The sequence below is a fragment of the Cryptomeria japonica genome, chromosome 3 (assembly GCF_030272615.1).
Source record: "Cryptomeria japonica chromosome 3, Sugi_1.0, whole genome shotgun sequence".
In the NCBI taxonomy this organism is placed as follows: Eukaryota; Viridiplantae; Streptophyta; class Pinopsida; order Cupressales; family Cupressaceae; genus Cryptomeria; species Cryptomeria japonica.
In genome coordinates this window covers 922,027,722-922,049,078 of record NC_081407.1, presented here as the reverse complement: position 1 = coordinate 922,049,078, position 21,357 = coordinate 922,027,722, and the positions used below count along the sequence as shown (strand labels likewise).

The window sequence follows — 21,357 nt, the reverse complement described above, 5'->3', positions numbered from 1 at the left end:
GAGTTTTTGTTCAGTTTCTAATCAATTGAGTCTGGTTTGATTGTTGAGAGTTTCTTGTTGTAGGCATAAGGTAGATTAGTGTCTCCCAATCCATGTGGTATTAGAAGCTGTTTCATGCAAGCATCAGTTGATTGATTAGCGAGAACTTCTTGTGATAGGCACAAGGTCACAAAAACCAATGTCCCCTGACACACATGGTCATACTTAAATCATTAATTATGTTAAACAACTATCCAATTTTTTGAATCTAAAAATAAAAATAAAAATAAAAAAATTCTGAACTAACTCCAAAATAAAATAAACGATATACATAATATAAAATATTTTTTGAATAATTTTAAACTAAATAAAATATCCCTTAAATAAATAAAATAATGCAAAGGGAAAATTATCAAATCACACGCTTATCAGCACACCTTTAAATATTATTAGAAAAGAAGACTTCTAGGTACCTTTCAAAGTCAAGAACCTTATCCTAACACAGCTTTATTAAATTTCCAAACAGCAATTGCACATGTCACTCTGCCATTAGACCTTTCTCTGGGCAAGTTGACAGTATATCTGTGATATATCATTCCGAAGTAAATATATGACACATCCGCCCTAACTTTTGGGCGCAATTCCTCCCTTTGTTGACCTCTATTTCGTCCAATCTGTCCACTCAGATAACCATTTGCTCAATATTCGGCCAAACAACTTGCCAAGGACTGCAATAATTTCAAAGAACGAACAGCTCATATGGCACTCAGTTATTTGTCTTTATCAGGCGCGCACACTGATAACCCTAACCACAAATAGCAGCCATTCACCCAACTCTCAATCACAGTATCGAAGATCATAGCGTTGGTAAAAGTTCAATATAATGGGGAAAAACTCTGTGCTTAGGGCTGCTATTGTGGGGGTAGTAGTATTGATTACATTTGCAAATCCATGCTCAGCCAAGTCTAGGCTAAACAGTGGCGAATCACTGTCAGCTGGGCAGTCTCTCCAATATGCGCAATATATATTTGTAATGCAAGGAGACTGCAATCTGGTTTTGTATGAAAACACAGTTAAAGTGTTGTGGGCGTCGGGAACAAATGGAAAAGGAGGCGCCGCTTCATGCGTGTTAAGAATGCAGGAGGACGGCAATTTGGTGATATATGCGGCAACAACTCCCGTGTGGTCTACCAAAACCTCCAGAGCATTTGCTTCCTACTTTTTGAATCTTCAGGGCGACGGTAATGTCGTTATTTATGGGCCCTCTGGAGCCATTTGGGCAACTAATACTGTTCAGAACAAGAAAAAACTGCTTTAACCTTTCTTCTGTGCTATTTTTATTTCTATTACAGTGATAATAATATGCCACTATAGGCTTTGTTTATCGTTTCACAGATCTAAGAAGAGTCATTGTTGTTTCGCTAGGCATTTAATTTATGCCGCTGCGCTGTGTTTCACTTTATATCTATACTCATAATATCCTACCATGCAGTTTGTCTATCGGTACAGAGATCTTTCTCTGTTGTGGACTGAATGGCATCTAAGAAAAACATTTGTTATTTCAAGAGGCATATAAATTTTATTTTGCAAATCTACTACGACTACTCTCACCGTTTAGGCATTTTAGTTATCTTGTTTTACGTTGACTTATGATTCCTTGATGTACCTCTGAAAGTAATGTTTATTTATATTTCATACTATAATAATATTGTACTCATCAAGTCAGAGTGTAGCATGGGTGATAGCAGGGAAATAGATGCAAGTCAGAGTAAAAGATTTAAAGTTTATTTTGATTGAATTGAACTGTGTTCTTAATATTAGAATCTACTATTACAATATGAAACTTATAATGGCTGGAACAACACCACACTCACATCTATAAGTGGTGTTTTAACAATCAATGGTAAAACTAACCAAAGATGATGTCGTTAAATACAAGCTCTAAACAAACAACTTAAAACAGATTTGCTATGTAAACTAATGACTAGCAGTCATAAATAGAAATTCAGGCTCGAAACAGGGGTGATTTCAAACTCAAAATAGACAGACTAGATTGTGAAAGTGGGAGCTAGTTTAGGCAGTAGAGTCATATGAATGTGCACTAGTCCTATTCTATTCTTGGTTCATTTTTTTATATCATGTAATTAATTTATAATTAGATGCATTTAGAAATAGATTAAAACAGATATCTTAAATACATTTATCTAAAGAAATGTCCAGAGATATCAGTTAGAATTATTCTATGTATCATAAATTTATTTTATTTCATCTTAAATTATATCTACTACATACGAAAATATTTAAATTATATTATATCTACATTGTTTATTTTTTCCCTCTTACAAATTTTTTATTCCATAGTTGACATCTAATTTTTTATATTTAAAATTTAAATGGTAGATTTTTTTTTAAAATATCTTTTCTTTTATTTTATATTTATATATCTATCTAAAACTTATAAAATTTGATGAGAGCATGTTTTGTTTTATATGATGTTTATTTTAAAAATGTTAAGTTTATAACTAATATTAATATTTTGACATATGAATGGTTAACAAATTTAAGATAAAAGATAAAATTTAACATTAACACACACACCCCATTTCACTCCACCCCTTTCTGCCACTATAGAATGCCTCTCAGCAATAACAATTTAGAATGTATTTTTCAAAAGGTTCATTTTTTAACAATTGACAAAAAATTAGATTGTCCAATGAGATTGCGGTTTTGTGAGATCATGCATGAATTCTAAGGATAGAAGAAGACAAAGTTAGTTTTAAAATCAATACAATTATATTTATATTGGTGCAATGGGATGAATATATTTTAAAATGTAATGCATTATAGTCACATATAGTGAATAATATAGTGAATGTTTGTTGGGTTTTTGTATTTTTTTATCCAATTGTCATTTGGACACATGTTTTGATTAATTAAAGGTGGTTTAGGCCCATGCCATTAAATATATGAAAAAAACTGCCAACTAGGGCACATAAGAAGTGCACATCTAGCTAGAGATAGAACCTAGAAAACAGGAAACACTGAAGAACCACTAAGCACTAACTAAAGACTAGAGACAAAATGAGCAAGAAAAGCTACACCAAAACCAGCCAACTGCCAAAGACACAAAGAGATGGCCTACTAGGCAGAGGCATTGCCTTCTTGCCAATCCTTACATAAAACAAAGACTTTATCAAAGAAGTAATTTTTTTATTATAGTCCTTTGCAGTGTTTGGAGTACCAAAATCTGGAGAGTTATTGACCATGGAAGTAGGGGGCTCCATCGAAGCATAAGCGGACAAAAAATGTCTCTTTCATTTGTCTTTTCTGCAGTCGTCTGGCTTATTTGGACACATGTTATGATGCATGATTTATTACGATTTGATTTATAATATTTATCTACTTGAGGGCACTAGGACTTTCACATGCTTTGGATTAGCAACCTTATGACTAATATGTTAGTATATGAGGGTAATTAACTAATAGTACATAAGAATAATAAGGTTCTATCTATTAGGTCATCAATGCACATAGGGAATTTGACTAACATTTTGGTTCTATTTTTAATGCCCTATCATGAATCTTATATACAAATTTATTAAGTATGCCTTAGCAATTCATAAGTTTAAAATTTTATTACTGGTTTATGTGTAAGGTAGAAGATTTTATATGTAATGAGGCTCATGTTGTTACATAATATTGGTGCTATCTGTTGGTATTATGGATGTGTTGCAATGGTTTTGTCATTGATGTAAACACTTGTGAGCACTTATCAGCACTGAAGATCTTTGGTTATGTTCATCAGCATGTTTAGTGACTTATGCACAGTCACGACATTTGGTTCACCGACACAAAGGATGACTTGTTATCATTTGGAGATTACTTGGTTATGTCGAAGAAATTGTTTGGACACTTGGTTTTGGTGATTTGGTTATTGGTCTAATCGAGTTTGCATATTTGATGCTACCAACAAATAGGTCTAGGTTATGGACTAGGTTATGGACCGACAAGTGTTATCTATTCCAGATCAACATGACACATTATGGAGATGTTTTATTCATTGGTTATTATTGTAAATGCATTAAGCCAACACGATGCATTGCATATTGATTTATTTGTAATTGATTTAATTGTAATATTCTTAGTGAGCCAACCTACACATTTGCTCTTAGGTTTTGGTATATATGTAAGATCTTATTTGTGAGATTGATATAGGAAAGGTAATAAGATTGTGATATTCGGCATATGTGAATATAAGAAGAGCTATACACGCAGACATCATTTGAAGATTCAAGGAAGGTATGAAGAAGACAATCAGAGCTTAACTGGTACTGAATCCAGCATATGAAGATGCTATTTTGAGCAGTACATTATCATTGGATTTAACCATCCAATTGTAGTCAGTGTGACTGTCATTTTGTGATTAAGTAGTGAGCTCTAGGCAGTTGGCCTTTCTGCATGTGCAAACCCCATTTGTACACGCATACTATCTGCAGTAGTATCCTCTGATTGTGGGTAAGGTTTCCCACTGTGGTTTTTCCCTTACAGGGTTTCCACATACAAATATATGTGTTATGTGTTGTGGATGTTATTTGTCTTTCTGTTTCATGCATTAAAATTTACCAGTACTATTATTAACTGTTAAATTGTTAACTGGCATTAAGTTTGGTTTATCGGTATTATGCATCAAGTTTGATTAAGTTATATTTGAGTTTAAATTAATAGACAACTAATTCATCCCCCTCTCATTTGCCTCTGAGTCCTAACAATTGGTATTAGAGCTAAGTCCTCTTTTTGCAGAAGTTTAACAACTTGAGGAGATTCTATGGCAACTAACTATTTCAGGAAGGACAGTCTAAAGCTTGATGGAACTAACTATGGTATATGGAAGATCATAATGGGAACAAATCTGAATTGCATTGGAAGAGACATATGGGATGTTACAAAGAATGGCTATGTTGGTCTACACAGAGTCAACCTAATCCACCAACCTTGGATAAAGATTAGGATAATGATTGCAAAGCAAGAGAAGCACTTTTGAGTGCGTTATTAGATCAACAAATCATGGGATTATAAGACCGATCTACTGCTAAAGCTATTTGGGATAAATTGGAGACATTGAATGAAGGTGATACCACTGTCAAAATTGCAAAACTAGAATGCTTTCGGGAGAGGTATGAAAATCTGAAAATGGAAGAAGATGAAAGGATTTCTGCTTTTATGGAAATAGTTAATGAAATTGTTTTGGGTATATAATGTTGTGGAGGATCCTTAAGTGAAGATGAAATTGTTTCTAAAGTTTTAAGAGCATTGCCATCGGCATATAAAATAAAAGTAACTTCTATTAATGAATTGAGGATAGTGCCTAATACATCAGTATCTAGAGATACTTTGGTTGGAAAACTTTCAGCTTTTGAACTTGAGGAATTTGGTCCTGTTGCTACAATTAAGATGGATTTAGCTTTCAAAGAATCATCATCTGTAGCACCATCATCATCATCTAAGAAATCTGATTGGAAAACACTTTATCCAAGAGAACTTGAAGACATCAGAAGGGAAAATGAAGAACTTGAAGAGCTTGAAGCACTATTTGCAAGAAAAAGGCCTAAAGGTTTAGTTGGAAGTAAGTATGAAGGTAAAAAACCATTTAAATGTTTTAACTACAATAAAATTGGTCATATGGCATCTAGGTGTCCTGATAGACATGCAAGATTGAAAGAAGAAGCTAAAAGGACATATAAACCTAACCCTGAATATCAGAGATACAGAATCAAGAAGAATAGAGATAAATCATGTTACTATGCTGATGAAGGAGTCACTAATGATTTTGATGAGGAACCAACAGACAATGGATGGGCTTTTGTTGCAATAACAGAAGATCAACTGGTAGAGTAGGCCCTAATAGCTAAAATTGAAGAAAAGGATGAATGGATTATTGATTGTGGATGTTCACATCATATGACTGGTGATAAAAGAAAATTATTAACGTTTTAGGAATACAATGGAGGTCTAGTAAGATTTGGGGATGATAAAGCTTGTTTGATCAGAGGAAAAGGCACTATATTTTTTTTTATGGTAAGCACAATACTGACAACATTTATTATGTTGAAGGTTTGAAGCATAATCTTTTGAGTGTTGGTCAATTAGTTGAAAAGGGACTTCAATTATAATTCAAGAATGGTAAATGAACAATCATGAATAAACTTGGTTTGGAAATTGCAACCGGTAATCAGAATAGAGGTAATATCTTTCAGTTGAATAACAATGAGAAGACATGCTTGATTGCACATATTGATGAAAGTTGGTATGTAAATTTTGATTGCATTGTGAAGATCAATACTATTAAGGTAGTAAGGGATTTGCCTAAGATTGTAAAACCTCACAATCCGGTATGTAAGGAATGTCAATTTGGAAAGCAAGTTAGAACAACTTTTAAAAGTATTCCAGAGAAATCCAATAATGTTCTTGATTTAACTCATACTGATTTATGTGGTCCAGCAAGAACTAGAGGTTTACAAGGAGATAGATATTTCATGCTAATCATTGATGATTATTCTAGAATGTGTTGGGTTACTTTTCTCAGGAAGAAATCAAAAGCCTTTGGGAAATTCAAACTATTCAAGGTAATGGTAGAGAATGAAACCGGAAAGAAAATCAAATGTTTAAGATCAGATCAAGGAGGTGAATTCACATCTAAGGAATTTAATACATCCTATGAAGTGAATGGAATTAGAAGACAATTATCAACACCTCGGACACCCCAGCAAAATGGAGTTGTAGAAAGGAAGAACAAAACTATTTTGGATGCAGCTAGAAGCATGATATCAAAAGCAAACCTACCTCATGTGTATTGGAGAGAAGCAGTGAATACAATGGTTTACACATTCAACAGAGTTTACATCAAAGGTGAAACTGGTAAGACCCCTCATGAACTATGGTTTGGTAATACTCCTACTCTTAAATATTTTGGAATATTTGGAAGCAAATGTTATATTAGGAGAGATGATTATACTGGTAAATTTGATCCTAGAAGTGATGAAGGAATATTTCTTGGTTATTCATCTAAGAGAAAGGCATATAGATGTTTTAATAAGTGATTGCAGAAAATCATTGAGAGTGAAAATGTGAAGATTGATGAATAGTTTAGAGGTAATTCAAGGTCTATGGACTCTGAACCGGCAATTGAAATAATCACAAATGAACCTAGACTGAGTACACCGGTACAGAATGTTGATCCAGTCATACCGGCATAATCTGAGAATTCCACAGTGATTGAAGAATAACAAAAAGTGAATACACCTAGGTATGTAAGATTGAATCACTTTAAAAGTCAGATAATTAGGAATAAGTATCAAGGAGTTATGACTAGAGGAAGACTGGTAAAAGAAGAGGTATGTCTAATTTCTCAAATTGAACCAACATCAGTTAATGAGGCATGTGAAGATAAACATTGAATTAAAGCTATGGAAGATGAATTGGAACAAACTAAAAAGAATAACACATGGACATTGGTTCCCCGACCTACCAAAAAAAAAGTAATTGGAACTAAATGGGTATTTAGAAATAAACTTAATGAAGATGGTAAGGTAATCAGAAACAAAGAAAGATTACTGTGTAAGGGACATTCACAGAAAGAAGGAATTGATTACAATGAAACCTTTGCACCAGTAGCTAGAATTGAGGTAGTCAGACCATTTCTAGCATTTGCAGCACACAAGAACTATAAAGTATATCAAATGGATGTTAAATGTGCATTTCTAAATGGTGATCTTGAAGAGGAAGTTTACATTGAACAACCTAATGGATTTTATTTGACAAATGACAAAGATATGGTTTGCAGGTTAAGGAAATCTTTATATGGATCAAAGCAAGCTCCTAGAGATTGGTATGCTAGATTGGACAAATATCTTTTGAAGCTTGGTTACACTAAAGGTAATGTTGACAACAACTTATATTACAAAGTGACTAATTATGACATCTTGGTTATTGAATTTTTTGTTGATGATATCATTTTTGGAAGAGAAGATGGATTGTGTAAAAACTTTTCTAATAACATGCAGGAAGAATTTGAAATATCTATGATTGGGGAGATAAAATTATTTTTAGGATTGCAGATCTCATAGACTAATAAGGGTATATTCATATGTCAATCAAAGTACTTGAACAAACTACTAAAGAAATTTGGTATGGAAAACTCTAAACCAGTAAGTACTCCTATGGCTACAACTAATAAAATATCATTGAAGAATGAATCAACACCTATTAATCCGACAAGATATAAATCTATGATTGGAGGTTTACTATATATGATACAAACAAGACCTGATATTATGAATGCAACATGTACTATTTCAAGATTTTAGAGTAATCCTAAGGAAAATCATTAATCAGCAATGAAAAGGATTTTCCGGTATCTACAAGGCACAACATATCTTGGTTTATGGTATCCTAAAGATGAAAATATTGATTTATGTGCATACACAGATGCAAATTGGGTAGGAGATGTAGATGATAGAAAGGGCACCACCGACACAGCATTCTTTCTTGGTAGCAGATTGATTTCATGGTTGAGCAAGAAACAAAGTTGTACATCATTATCAACAACAGAATCAGAATATGTTGCAACAACAACTAATTGTACTCAGGTATTATGGATTAAGAGAATGTTGAAGGACATAAAGGAAAAATGCAAAGAACCTATAATCATTTACTGTGATAATATGGCAAAAATTGATATATCCAAGAATCTGATTTTTCACTCTAAAACTAAACATTTTTCTATCAAATTCAATTTTTTGAAAGATAATGTTGAAGCAAAAGAATTGAAATTGGTTTATGTGAATAGTAAAGAGGAGATTGTTGATATCTTTACTAAGCCTTTGCCTAAGGAAACTTTTTAATATCTTAGAGAGCATCTTGGAGCATGCCATCAGACCGACAGGAATTAACAGAGAAATCTTTTTCTAGCTTTGATGAAGGAGAGCTACTTCTCAAGGGGAGTAGTTGGTTATAACAATTGGTATTTGTAATAAGTTCTATGAATTGATTTTATTTGGTTTTTGTATTTCTTTGGCATTTGATGTCAAAGGGGGAGACATATCTATGGAAAAACATATTATCTTTGGGAGAGATTATTCCTAAGGGGAGAAATATTATGTATTTTGATTTCTAGTAATTGATCTCTTTGGGAGATTGTTGGTTTTTGGTTTTTGGCATTTATGCTTTGGCACTTAGATGGTTTTTCCATCTTGTGTTGCCATCAATGCCAAAGGCGAAGATAGTTGGTATTATGGATCTATTGCATTGTCTTTGTCATTGATGTCAACACTTGTCAACGCTTATCAGCACTGAAGATCTTTGGTTATGTTCACGGGCATGTTCAGTGACTTATGCACAGTCACCGGTATTTGGTTCACTGGTAGGTTATATTGTTCACTGGCACAGAGGATGACTTGTTATCATCTGGAGATTACTTGGTTATGTTGAACATATTGTTTAGACACTTGGTTTTGATGATTTGGTTATTGGTCTAATTGAGTTTGCATATTTGTTGTTACCGGCAAATAGATCTAGGTTATGGACTAACAAGAGTTATCTATTCCAGATCAGTACGACACATTATGGAGATGTTTTATTGATTGGTTATTATTGTAAATGCATTAAGCCGACATGATGCATCGCATATTGATTCATTTCAAATTGATTTAATTGTAATATTCTTAGTGAGCCAACCTACACATTTGGTCTTAGGTTTTGGTATATATGTAAGATCTCATTTGTGAGATTTATATAGGGAAGGTAATAAGGTTGTGATATCTGGTATATGCGAATATAAGAAGAGCTATACATGCAGACATCATTTGAAGATTCAAGGAAGGTATGAAGAAGACAATTAGAGCTTAACCGGTACTGAATCCATTATATGAAGATGCTATTTTGAGCAGTACATTATCATTGGATTTAACCATCCAATTGTAGTTAGTGTGACTCCCATTTTGTGATTGAGCAGTGAGCTCTAGGCAGTTGGCCTTTTTGCATGTACAGACCCTATTTGTACACACATACTATCTACAGTAGTATCATCTAATTGTGGGTAAGGTTTCCCACCATGGTTTTTCCCTTACAGGGTTTCCACACACAAATATCTATGTTATGTGTTGTGGATGGTATTTGTCTTTATGTTTCATGCATTAAACTTTACCGGTACTATTATTAACTATTAAACTATTAACCGGCATTAAGTTTGGTTTACCGGTATTATGCATCAAGTTTGATTAAGTTATATTTGGGTTGAAATTAATAGACAATTGATTCACCCCCCCCCCCTCAGTTACCTCCGAGTCCTAACACTATCATAAAAATGTGTATTTATTTCTTATACAAAACCTATGCTCTTTTGTGAATTCTTAGAAAGCCTATTTGATTATTTTTTAGTATGGGTAAAAAAATATAGGATTAAGTATTTAGGAGTTTTGAAGTGGACAAGTTTAAAACCCTTTACATAGTTGCATTAGTTGGATACCATGTGGAAGTTGGTTACTAAAATATTTGTTGAAGACACCATAGCTATTTTTATCTTATAGTTCATAATCTCTACTTATAATTACATCAAAGAAGAGTTAAATAAATTTCTCACCTCACATGAGCACAATACTCTAGAACAAATTATAAATTATGTCAAACATTCTACATGGTGAAAAGTATGTAGAGACCATCAATATGAATTCATTATCTATCACATATACGAGTGTATTATAGATGAAGTGGAATGTTTAGCATACTTTTTATTAGTATAATTATGAAAGCTAATAGCTCCATACAAGAACGAAATGAGAGGTAGAATAGGGGAATAAAGTCATTTTCCATGAGATATCATAATTACAATGATCTAAATCAATAAAATACACACCAAGAAAATGGTATAGTGGAGAAAGAAAGAATATGGGAAATCATAGGGTTGTGGTAGTTGATGGATGATGGATTTTGCATATTAGAGTAAAAATGCATGAATACATTGGTAAAATATACAAAGGTTAACTACCAATTTCCAGTGAATCTTAGCAATCAAAATCTATGTGAAGCTAGTGAAGAGTGGTTTCAGATCTCTAGGAGTTATAATGCAAATTCTAGATTTTAGATCTTATAAATTTTCAGACTTAGTCAAAATTCAGTAATCAACAGTTCAACATTTTCTAGCTCTCTTTATCATCCTTGATCTCTAGACTCATATCTCTCCATATCTATATTGGTAATATGTTTAAAAGTGGTTTCAAATCTCGAGGAGTTATAATGCAAATTTTAGATTTTAGATCTTATAAATTTTTCAAACTTGGTCAAATTTCAGTAATTAGCAGGCTCCTCTCGGCATTTTCTTGCTCTCTTTATCTTCCTTGAGCTCTAGAATCATCTCTCTCCATAGAACTCTCCCTCTATCCCCTCTCTACCTCTATAATTCTTTTCTCTCTCTATCCCAAAATCTAGACCTATCTTTCTATCTCTCTCACATCCCTCACTCTCTGTCCTCTCTCTAGATACACACCTCCCCTCACTCCCTACCTACCTCTATTTATATACACATATAACTCTCTCTCTAGGTATCTTTCTCAACCTCCCTACCAAATTATCTTTCTTTACATACATCTCTCTCTCTCTCTCTCTCTCTTTCGTTCCCTGTCTACTTTCATCTCCCCTAGATCTCCTCTCTACCTCTCTATCTCACTCTCTCCTTTCTCTCCCAAAGTCTAGACCTATCTCAACCTCTCTCTCACATCCTTAACTCTTTACTCTCTATCTCATCTATCTCTACACATTCCCTCACTCCCTCCCTACCAATATATCTCTATATATACCTATCTATCTCTCTACATACCTTTCTCTCCCTCCCTACCAACATCTCTCTCTCTCTCTCTCTCTCTCTCTCTCTCTCTCTCTATCTCTCTCTCTCTCTCTCTCTCTCTCCACCCCTCCCTCATTCAATCTCTACTTTAATCTCCCTTCTATCCCCTCCCTACCTCTCTATCTCACTCTAGATAGAGGTAGAGATATAGGTGGGGAGGAAGAGAGATGTAGGTTGAGAAAAAGGTAATAGAGAGAGAGTGGGGAGAGAGTGAGATTGATAGAAGTGATAAGGGAAGGTTGGGGTGATAAAAGAAAAGATAGAAATAGAGGTCTTTTAGGGAGGGATATATAGAGAGAGAAAGAGAGAGAAGAAGAGGGGACATAGTGATAAGTTGAGAGGGGTAAAATAGATAGAGAGAGGTGGAGACAAAAGGAGAGAGATAGAGATAGGTGATATATACAAAAGTGGAGGGGAGACTTGGAGTGAGGGGGAGAAGGAGAGGTATTTAAAGAAAGGTCAAGTAGATAGAGATAAGTAGCTAGAGAGAGAGTATGTAGATGGAAGGAGAGAGAGAGAGAGAGAGAGAGAGAGAGAGAGAGAGAGAGAGAGAGAGAGAGAGAGAGAGAGGTGAGATACATAGTAGAATGGAGGTAAGGAGGTAGAAAATTATGGGAGAAAAAAGTAGATAGGGATGGAAAGAGAGGTAGGAATAGAGAGGGAGAGGAGAGATAAAAAGACCAGGAGGGAAGATAGATACCCATATCTGGAGAGAAGAGATAAATACATAAAGGGAGAGGGGAGATATATAGTATACATAGATGGGTACTTGATAGAGAGGTGGAGTAAAGAATACCTCTCCTTCCCTCCCTCTCTTTGAATACCTCTCCTCTCCCTCACTCCAACACTCCTCTCCACTTTTTTATATATCACCTGTCTCTATCTCCTTCCCTCTCCACCTCTCTTTATCTATTTCCCCTCTCTAAACTTATCATTATCTCCACTCTTCCTCTCTCTCTTCCTTTATCTCTATTCATATAGACCTCCCTCCTTCCCTCCACCTCTCTAATTACCCCTCAAGAGATCATATGACTCCTTTTAACATCCTAGTACATGACATGAGCCCTCAGGATACTATATGACCCCTTAGCATAATACGATATCCTAAAAGGTCATATGGTGTCCTGAGGGGTCATATGGTGTTCTAACACATGTGTGGCCCCTTAGGACCTCATATGACCCCTCATGACACCATATGACCCTTTTTAACATCCTAGTATGTATGATATGGCCCCTTAGGACACCATATAACCCCTTAGGACAATATGACATCCTAAGGGGTCATATGGTGTCCTGGTAGCTCATATGGTGTTCTAACACATGTGTGGCCCCTTAAGACCACATATTACCCCTAATGACACCATATGACCCCTTAGGACCCCATATGATATCCTAATGGGTCATATGGTGTCCTAAGGGGTCATTTGGTGTTCTAACACATGTGTGGCTCCTTAGGACCCCATATGACCCCTTAGGACACCATATGATATCGTAATGGATCATATGGTGTCCTAAGGGGTGAGATGGTGTTCTAACACAGGTATGGGGAAAAATGGTCTCATTATGGGTCATGTGGTGTTGTTAGGGGTCATATGGGGTCCTAAGGGGCTACACACATGTTAGAAAACCATATGATCCCTCAGGACACCATATGACCCCTTAGGACATTATATTGTCGTAAGGGTTCATGTCATGTACTCAGATGTTAAAAGGAGTCATATGGTATCCTAAGGGGTCATATAGTGTCCTAAAGGGTCATATGGTGTCTTGAGGGGTCATATAGTGTCCTAAGGTGTCATTTGGTGTCTTAAGGGGCTACACATGTGTTAGAACACTATATGAATCCTTAGAACATCACGTTGTCCTAAGGGTTGATATGGTGTTTTAAAGGGTCATATAGTGTCCTAAGGTGTCATGTCATGTACTAGGATGTTAAAAGGGGTCATATGGTGTCTTGAGGAGTCATATAGTGTCCTAACAGGTCATATGGTATCGTTAGGGGTCATACGAGTCCTAAGGGGTCATATGGTGTTGTTAGGGGTCATATGTTGTCCTAAGGGGCCGCACATGTGTTAGAATACCATATGACCCCTTTAGACACCATATGACCACTTAGGACATCATATTGTCCTAAGGGATCATATGGTATCCTAAAGGGTCATGTGGTATCCTAAGGGGTCATATGGTGTCCTAAGGGGTCATATCACATCGTTAGCGGTCATATGGGGTCTTAAGGGACCACACATGTGCTAGAAAATCATATGACCTGCTAGGACACCATATGACCTATTAGGACAGTATATTGTCCTAAGGGGTCATATGGTGTCCTAAGTGGTCATATGGTGGTGTTAGGGGTCATAAGGGACCATACATGTGTTAGAACACCATATGACCCCTTAGGACACCATATGACCCATTAGGATATCATATGGTGTCCTTAGGCGTCATATAGTGTCGTTAGGGGTCATATGGGGTCCTAAGGGGCCACACATGTGTTAGAACACCATATGACCCATTAGGACTGTTAGATAGTTCAAATAAATAGAAGACAACTGAGAGGGGGGGGGTTGAATCAGTTGTCACAGATTACTAGAACCATTAGCAATTTAAACTTTAATACCAGAACCAAAAGAATTAATACCGGAATAGCAGTTAAACCAATTAAGCATAAACAATAATCACAGAATAAATACCATCCACATAACACCAAGATTTGTATGTGGAAATCCTGGTAAAGGGAAAAACCATAGTGGGAAGCCTACCCATAGTCAGATAATACTTCCGTAGTAAGTATGTGAATTAAAATGAAGGGGCCTACATTTGCAGGAAGGCCAACAACCTAGAGTAAACTGCTCATCACAAAAGGAGCCTCACTAACTATATATAAATCTAGACTACAATCCAGAGAATTGTTGAACTGCAAAAGATAACATCTCCAATGCTTGAGTACAGTTTCGGTTAAGCTCAATACCAGAGGACTAAATCCTCTTACATAAACCCAATTCGATCTCCAATGATTGACCAACTTCTCTGCCAAAATGAAATTACTTTATTCGCACATTACATTCCTTGACCATGACCTCTAACAATAACCATGATGATATACAATGAGATCTTACATCTATTTATACAAAACCTTCGACCATAAACAATCAAATTGGCAACCAGACAATAAACCAATTACATAATTGTTTATGGTGAAAATGGATAACAATAATATTGAAAGACTAAATGAATTCAACCACAAAACCCTAGCCTAACAATCACATGTCCAATAGGGTTTGGATCTCCATTCTTCCTATCTCCATTGATCTTGCTTGATATATTTGCTCTCAGATTTTATGTGCACAAGAGCTCAACAAAGAACGAAATGTGGTTGCAAGTAGGATCACCTATGTTCAAAAGCATAGTGTAGTCAAGTAGTCAATGGGGGGTTTGATAATGAAGGAAGCATCTCCTTATATAGAAGACACTATATGAAATGGATGGATAAGATTGAGAGGTGTAAAAGGAGGTCGGCTATGATTAGAGGGTAGGTAAAAGAAATAATAAAATAATGAAAGGGGTAGGTAGTGTATGAATTAAGAGATGAATGACATGTGTCATGGGTAGAAAAGGTTAATGAATTAATTAAATAAATAAAGATTTATTTAATTAATAGATGAAGTGGGATCAATTAAATAAATAAAATATTTATTTAATTTAGGAAAAGGATAATTAAAATAAATAAATGTATTTATTTAAATGAGAAATAAGGCTAGAAGAGGATAAATGAATTAATTAAATAAATAAAGATTTATTTAATTAATAAAAGAATTAATCTTAGATAATTAAATAAATTAAATATTTATTTAATTAGACTGGACAATTTTGGGTGTCTACAATAATTACAAACCATGTCGGCCTTAAACAAAAAAAATAATATCAACAGACAAGACATCCTGAAAATACATCAATAGGTCCTATCCACACATTACATTAAAGTTGGTCCATAACCAAGATCAATCGGGACCAAGTATAGGTCCACACACTTCAACAATGATCTCCAACTGCCAAGTCTCAAACATGATCACCAACAACATCCTCAAACTCCATTAGAAGTTGCACCAACACCACTTATGCAATTTATCAAAGATCTCCATAAAAAGCTCTGCTGGTGAAACCCTCGTCCGAACTAGAAACCAATCTTTTAAGCAAGCAGGATAGGATCCAATCACCAGATCAAAACAAACTGACCAAATATGAGTATAAGTATCATGAACAAGCAACACATAATCAATTCCTCCAAATGGCCAAAAATCTCCCCCTTTGGAATTGATGGCAACATTAGATGTGAAAAACATCTAAGTACCAAGAAATGCCAAACAAGTCTCCCCCAATGAAAGACAACCAACAATCTCCTACAAATAGCTCTGACTATCAATATCTCACCCTATGAATAATATCTATGTAAAGCTCTGAATTTCTTCTTCTTTATCAATATCTCTCTCCCTTTCATTTTCTTTTTGACATCAATATCACTCCCCCTTTGACATCAATGCCAAAAATCTGACAAAAATATCAAGGAAAAAACATAAACCACTGAATCACAAAGCTGACTACTCCCCCTATGAAGTAGCATCCCACATCAGTGCTAGACTGAATAGCATCTCTGATAGTGCATTCCAGACTGATGCCAAACCCCCTCAATCAATTCTCTATCGGAGGGGCTAGTACTCCCAATCTGTCTCTCGGGTACTAAAATGATTCCTTGGACAAAGGTTTACTGAAAATATCTGTAATCTTCTCTTTGGTGTTCATATAAACCAGCCTAACTTCATTTGCTTCCACCTTTTCCTTCAAAACCTTATACTTGATAGATATTTGCTTTGTTTTAGAATGAAATACCGGATTCTTAGATATATCAATAGCAACAGAGTTATAATAGTGAATAACTACCAGTGCATCACAATCCACCTTTATATCCTTCAACATTTGCTTCATTCATAAAACTTGTGTATAGTTACTAGCAACAACAACATACTTCATTTCAACAGTACATAAAGAAGTACATAACTGTTTCTTGCTGATCCATGAAACCAACTGCTTTCTAAGAAAGAAAGCTCCACCAGAAGTAATTTTTTAGTCATCAATATCTCTAGCCCAATCAGCATCTGTGTATGCACATAAAGTAAATTTATCATACTTAGGGTACCACAAACCATATTCTGATGTACCTTGTAAGTATCTAAAAATCCTTTTTGACCACCATCTCATGATTTTATCTAGGATCACTTTAAAATCTTGAAACAATACAAACAACATCCATAAAGTCAGGCCTAGTCTAAGTCAAATAAACAAGACCTCCAATTATAGATTTGTATCTTGTAGGATTTACCGGTACAGAAACATCTTTTCTTGTCAATTTCTCACTTGTAATCATAGGAGTACTTACCGGTTTAGAATCTGCCATACCAAATTTCTTCAACAATTTCTTAGCATATTTAATTTGAAAGATGAAAATACCTTTGTCAGTCTGAGTAATCTGCAAACCTAAGAAAAATTTCATCTTACCAATCATAGACATCCCAAATTCTTTCTCCATATTCTTAGAAAATTCTATGCATAGCTTATCCTCACCTCCAAAAATAATGTCATCAACAAATACTTCAATATTTAGTATATCATCAGAAGTGATTTTATAATATAAATTACTATCAGCACTGCCCTTAGTAAAACCAAGCTTCAAAAGATATTTATCCAACCTTGCATACCAAGCTCTAGGTGCTTGTTTCAATCCATATAAATCTTTCCTTAACCTGAAAACCATATATGTATCATCTGATAGTGAAAAACCATCAGGTTGCTTAATATAAACTTCCTCATCAAGATCCCCATTCAAAAATGCATATTTAACATCCATTTGATAAACCTTGTCATTTTTATAAGCAGCATACACAAGAAATAATCTTATGACTTCACTCCTAGCTACAGGTGCAAAAATCTCTCCATAATCAATTCCTTCCTTCTGAAAATATCATTTACAAACCAATCTAGTCTTATTCGTTATAAATTGACCATCGTCATTCAATTTATTTGTAAAAACCCATTTAGCTCCAATAACATTTTTATTTTTAGGTCATGAAACTAAGGTCCATGTTTTATTTTTCTCAATCTAATCTAATTCTTCTTCCAGAGATTTCAACCAATATTCATCTTTACATGCCTCAATTACTGATACCGCTTCAACTTGTGAAATTAAACATACCTCATTAGTTGCCAGTCTTCTTCTTGTCATCACTCTATTGGTCTTATCCCCAATGATTTGATCTTCAGAATGATTCAATCTCACATACCTAGGAGTCTTCTGACTTTTTGTTCCTCTTCCATGTTCTTCAATTACTGTAGAATTCTCTGATGTTTTTGAAGTAACTAGTTCAACTCTTTGTTCTGGTAGAGGTGCTACCGGTTTAGATATAATCATTTCCACTGTCGGTTCCTTCTCATAAACTCTAATTTGACTTCTGTTAAGCTCATGCCAAACCATAATTCATAAGGTGTCTTACCGGTTTCTCCTTTGATATGTACTCTGTTGAATGTATAAACTATCATACTCACTACTTCTCTCCAGTAGATATGAGGTAGAATAGCTTCCATCATCATTGTTCTAGAAACATCCAAAATAGTTCTATTCTTCCTTTCCACAACTCCATTCTATTGAGGTATGTGGGGAGCAAAAAATTGTTTTCTTATACCATGCTTGTCACAAAAGTTATTAAACTCACCGAATGTGAATTATCCACTCTGATCTTATCTCAAACATTTAATCTTCAATCCTGTCTCAGTTTTGACTTTAGTCTTAAATATTTTAAACTTTTCAAATGCTTCATATTTTTCTCTCAAAAAAGTAACCCAGATCATTCTAGAATAATCATCAATGATTAGCATAAAATATCTATCATGTTGAAAACTTTTAACTCTAGCAGGGCCACACAAATCAGTATGAATAAGATCAAGAATATCATTTGATTTAACTTGTATACTTCTAAAAGAGGTTCTGACCTATTTACCCATTTGACATTCTTTACATACCGGATTATAGGGCTTCATAATCTTAAGTATATCCCTAACTACCTTAGTTGAACTGAACTTCACAATGTAATCAAAATTCACATGGCACAACCTTTTATGCCATAGCCAACTCTCATCAATCTATGTAATCAAACATGTGTTGTCACCGAAGTTCAAATGAAATATATTACCTTTTGTCTATGTACTAGTTGCAATCTCCAAGCCAGATCTGTTAATGAGTTTTCATTTTCCATCCTTGAATTGTAATTGAAATACCTTGTCTACCAATTGTCCTACACTCAAAATATTATGCCTCCAACCTTAAACATAATAAACATTGTCATTATTTTTCATACCATCCAATGATATAGTTCCTTTTCCTTTGATCATACATGCTTTGTCATCCCCAAATCTAACTAGGCTACCATCAAATTCTTGCAAAGACAGAAATTTCCTTTTATCTCCAGACATATGATGTGAACAACCACTATCTATTACCCATTCATTTTTGTCTTCAATTTTAGCATAAAATGTCTTCTCTTCAGGTACATCCTCTTCAAGTGCCAGATCATCTTCCTTTATAGCCAAGAATACCCATTCCTTCCCATTGCTAGATCTACTAGTAGAGTCTTCTGCCGATTCATCATCTGAATTAGTAATGCATTCCTCATCCGCTATGTAGCATGATTTGTCTTTGTTTTTCTTGTATTTATACTTGTTCTGATATCCAAGGTTAGGCTTAAATGACCTTCTAACTCTTTCTTCAAATTTTTAATTTCTTTCAGGACATCTAGATGCAAAATGACCAATCTTATTATATGCAAAATATTTAAAAGGTGCTTTTCCTTCATACTTACTTCCTACCGATCCTTTTAGTACTCTTCTAGCAAATAGTGCTTCAAGTTTATCAAAATCATCATATTCTCTCTTAATATCTTTCAATTCCTTTGCATAAAAATCTTTCCAGTCTTACTTAACGGTTGTAGGTGTAGATGCATGAAAAACAAGTTTAGTCTTCACAACTCTAGAAAGTCCAAATTCTTCAAGCTCAAAATAAGATAGTTTCTCAACCAAAGTATCTTTGTTGACAAATGTATTAACCATTTTTCTCAACTCATTAATAGTAGTATCCTTCATTTTGTAAGCTGGTGGTAGGGCTCTCAGGACTTTAGAAACAATTTCATCTTCTCTCAGAGTTCCACCACAACATTGAATTCCCATAACAATCTGATTTACCCTTTCCATTAATGCAGTAATCATTTCAATCTTCTTCCATCTTCGGGTTTTCATATCTCACCTGATAACCATGAAGTTTAGCAATCTTTACTATAGGGTCACCTTCATTAACAATCTCCAACTTATCCCATATAGCCTTTTTAGATGATTTGTCAGTTAATCTGATTATTTGGTGATTAGAAGGTGGACACAAGAGGGCTTCTCTTGCTCTATAATCATTCTCAAGCTCCTTGTCCAGGTTTTCCAGAGGAGGATTGCCAGATCCTGAATGATAGGGTGTGACACCATTCTATATGATATCCCAAATCTCCTTGCCAAGACATCTCAGATGAGTCTCCATCCAAATATTCCATACTGTGTAATTTGTTCCATTAAGCCTTGGGATATCCCTTCGAAAGATAGCTTTAGAAGAACTAGATGAATTTGAACTGTTAGTCACCATAAGATCTACCTCAAGTGGTTAAGCTTTCTGCAGAGAGGACCAAAGCTTTGGTACCAATTTTTAGATAGTTCAAATAATAGGAGGACAACTGAGAGGGGGGGGGGGGGTGAATAAGTTGTCATAGATTATCGGAACCAATAACAATTTAAACTTTAATACCAGAACCCAACACATTAATAGCGAAATAGAAGTTAAACCAATTAAGCATAAACAATAATCACAAAATAAATACCATCCACATAACACTAAGATTTGTACGTGGAAAACCCGGTAAAGGGAAAAACCACAGTGGGAATCCTACCAATAGTCAGATAATACTTCTGCAGTAAGCATGTGAATTACATTGAAGGGGCCTACACTTGCAGGAAGGCCAACAACCTACAGCGCACTGCTCATAACAAAAGGAGCATCACTAACTACATATAAATCCAAACTACAATCCGAAGAAGTGTTGAACTGCAAAAGATAACATCTCTTATTCCTAAGTACAGTTCCTATTAAGCTCAATACTAGAGGACTAAATCCTCTTACATAAACCCAATTTAATCTCCAGTGATTGAACAAATCGTCTACTAGAATGATATTACATTATTCACACATTACTTTCCTTGACCATGACCTCTAACAATAACTATGATGATCTACAATGAGATCTTACATCTATTTATACAAAACCCTCAACCATAAACAATCAAGTTGACCACCAGACAATTAACCAATTACATAATTACAAACCATGTCAGCCTTAGACCAA

The 21,357-nt window shown here is 34.7% G+C and overlaps 1 protein-coding gene across 1 annotated transcript; it reads left to right on the top strand.

Moving 5' to 3' along the window:
• The first annotated feature begins 757 nt into the window (after positions 1-757).
• On the top strand, positions 758-1,574 carry LOC131040669 (mannose-specific lectin). Its single transcript, XM_057973626.1, has one exon. It carries the CDS (start codon positions 863-865, stop codon positions 1,295-1,297), a length of 435 nt encoding a protein of 144 aa, XP_057829609.1. The 5' UTR covers positions 758-862; the 3' UTR covers positions 1,298-1,574.
• The last annotated feature ends 19,783 nt before the right edge of the window (positions 1,575-21,357 follow it).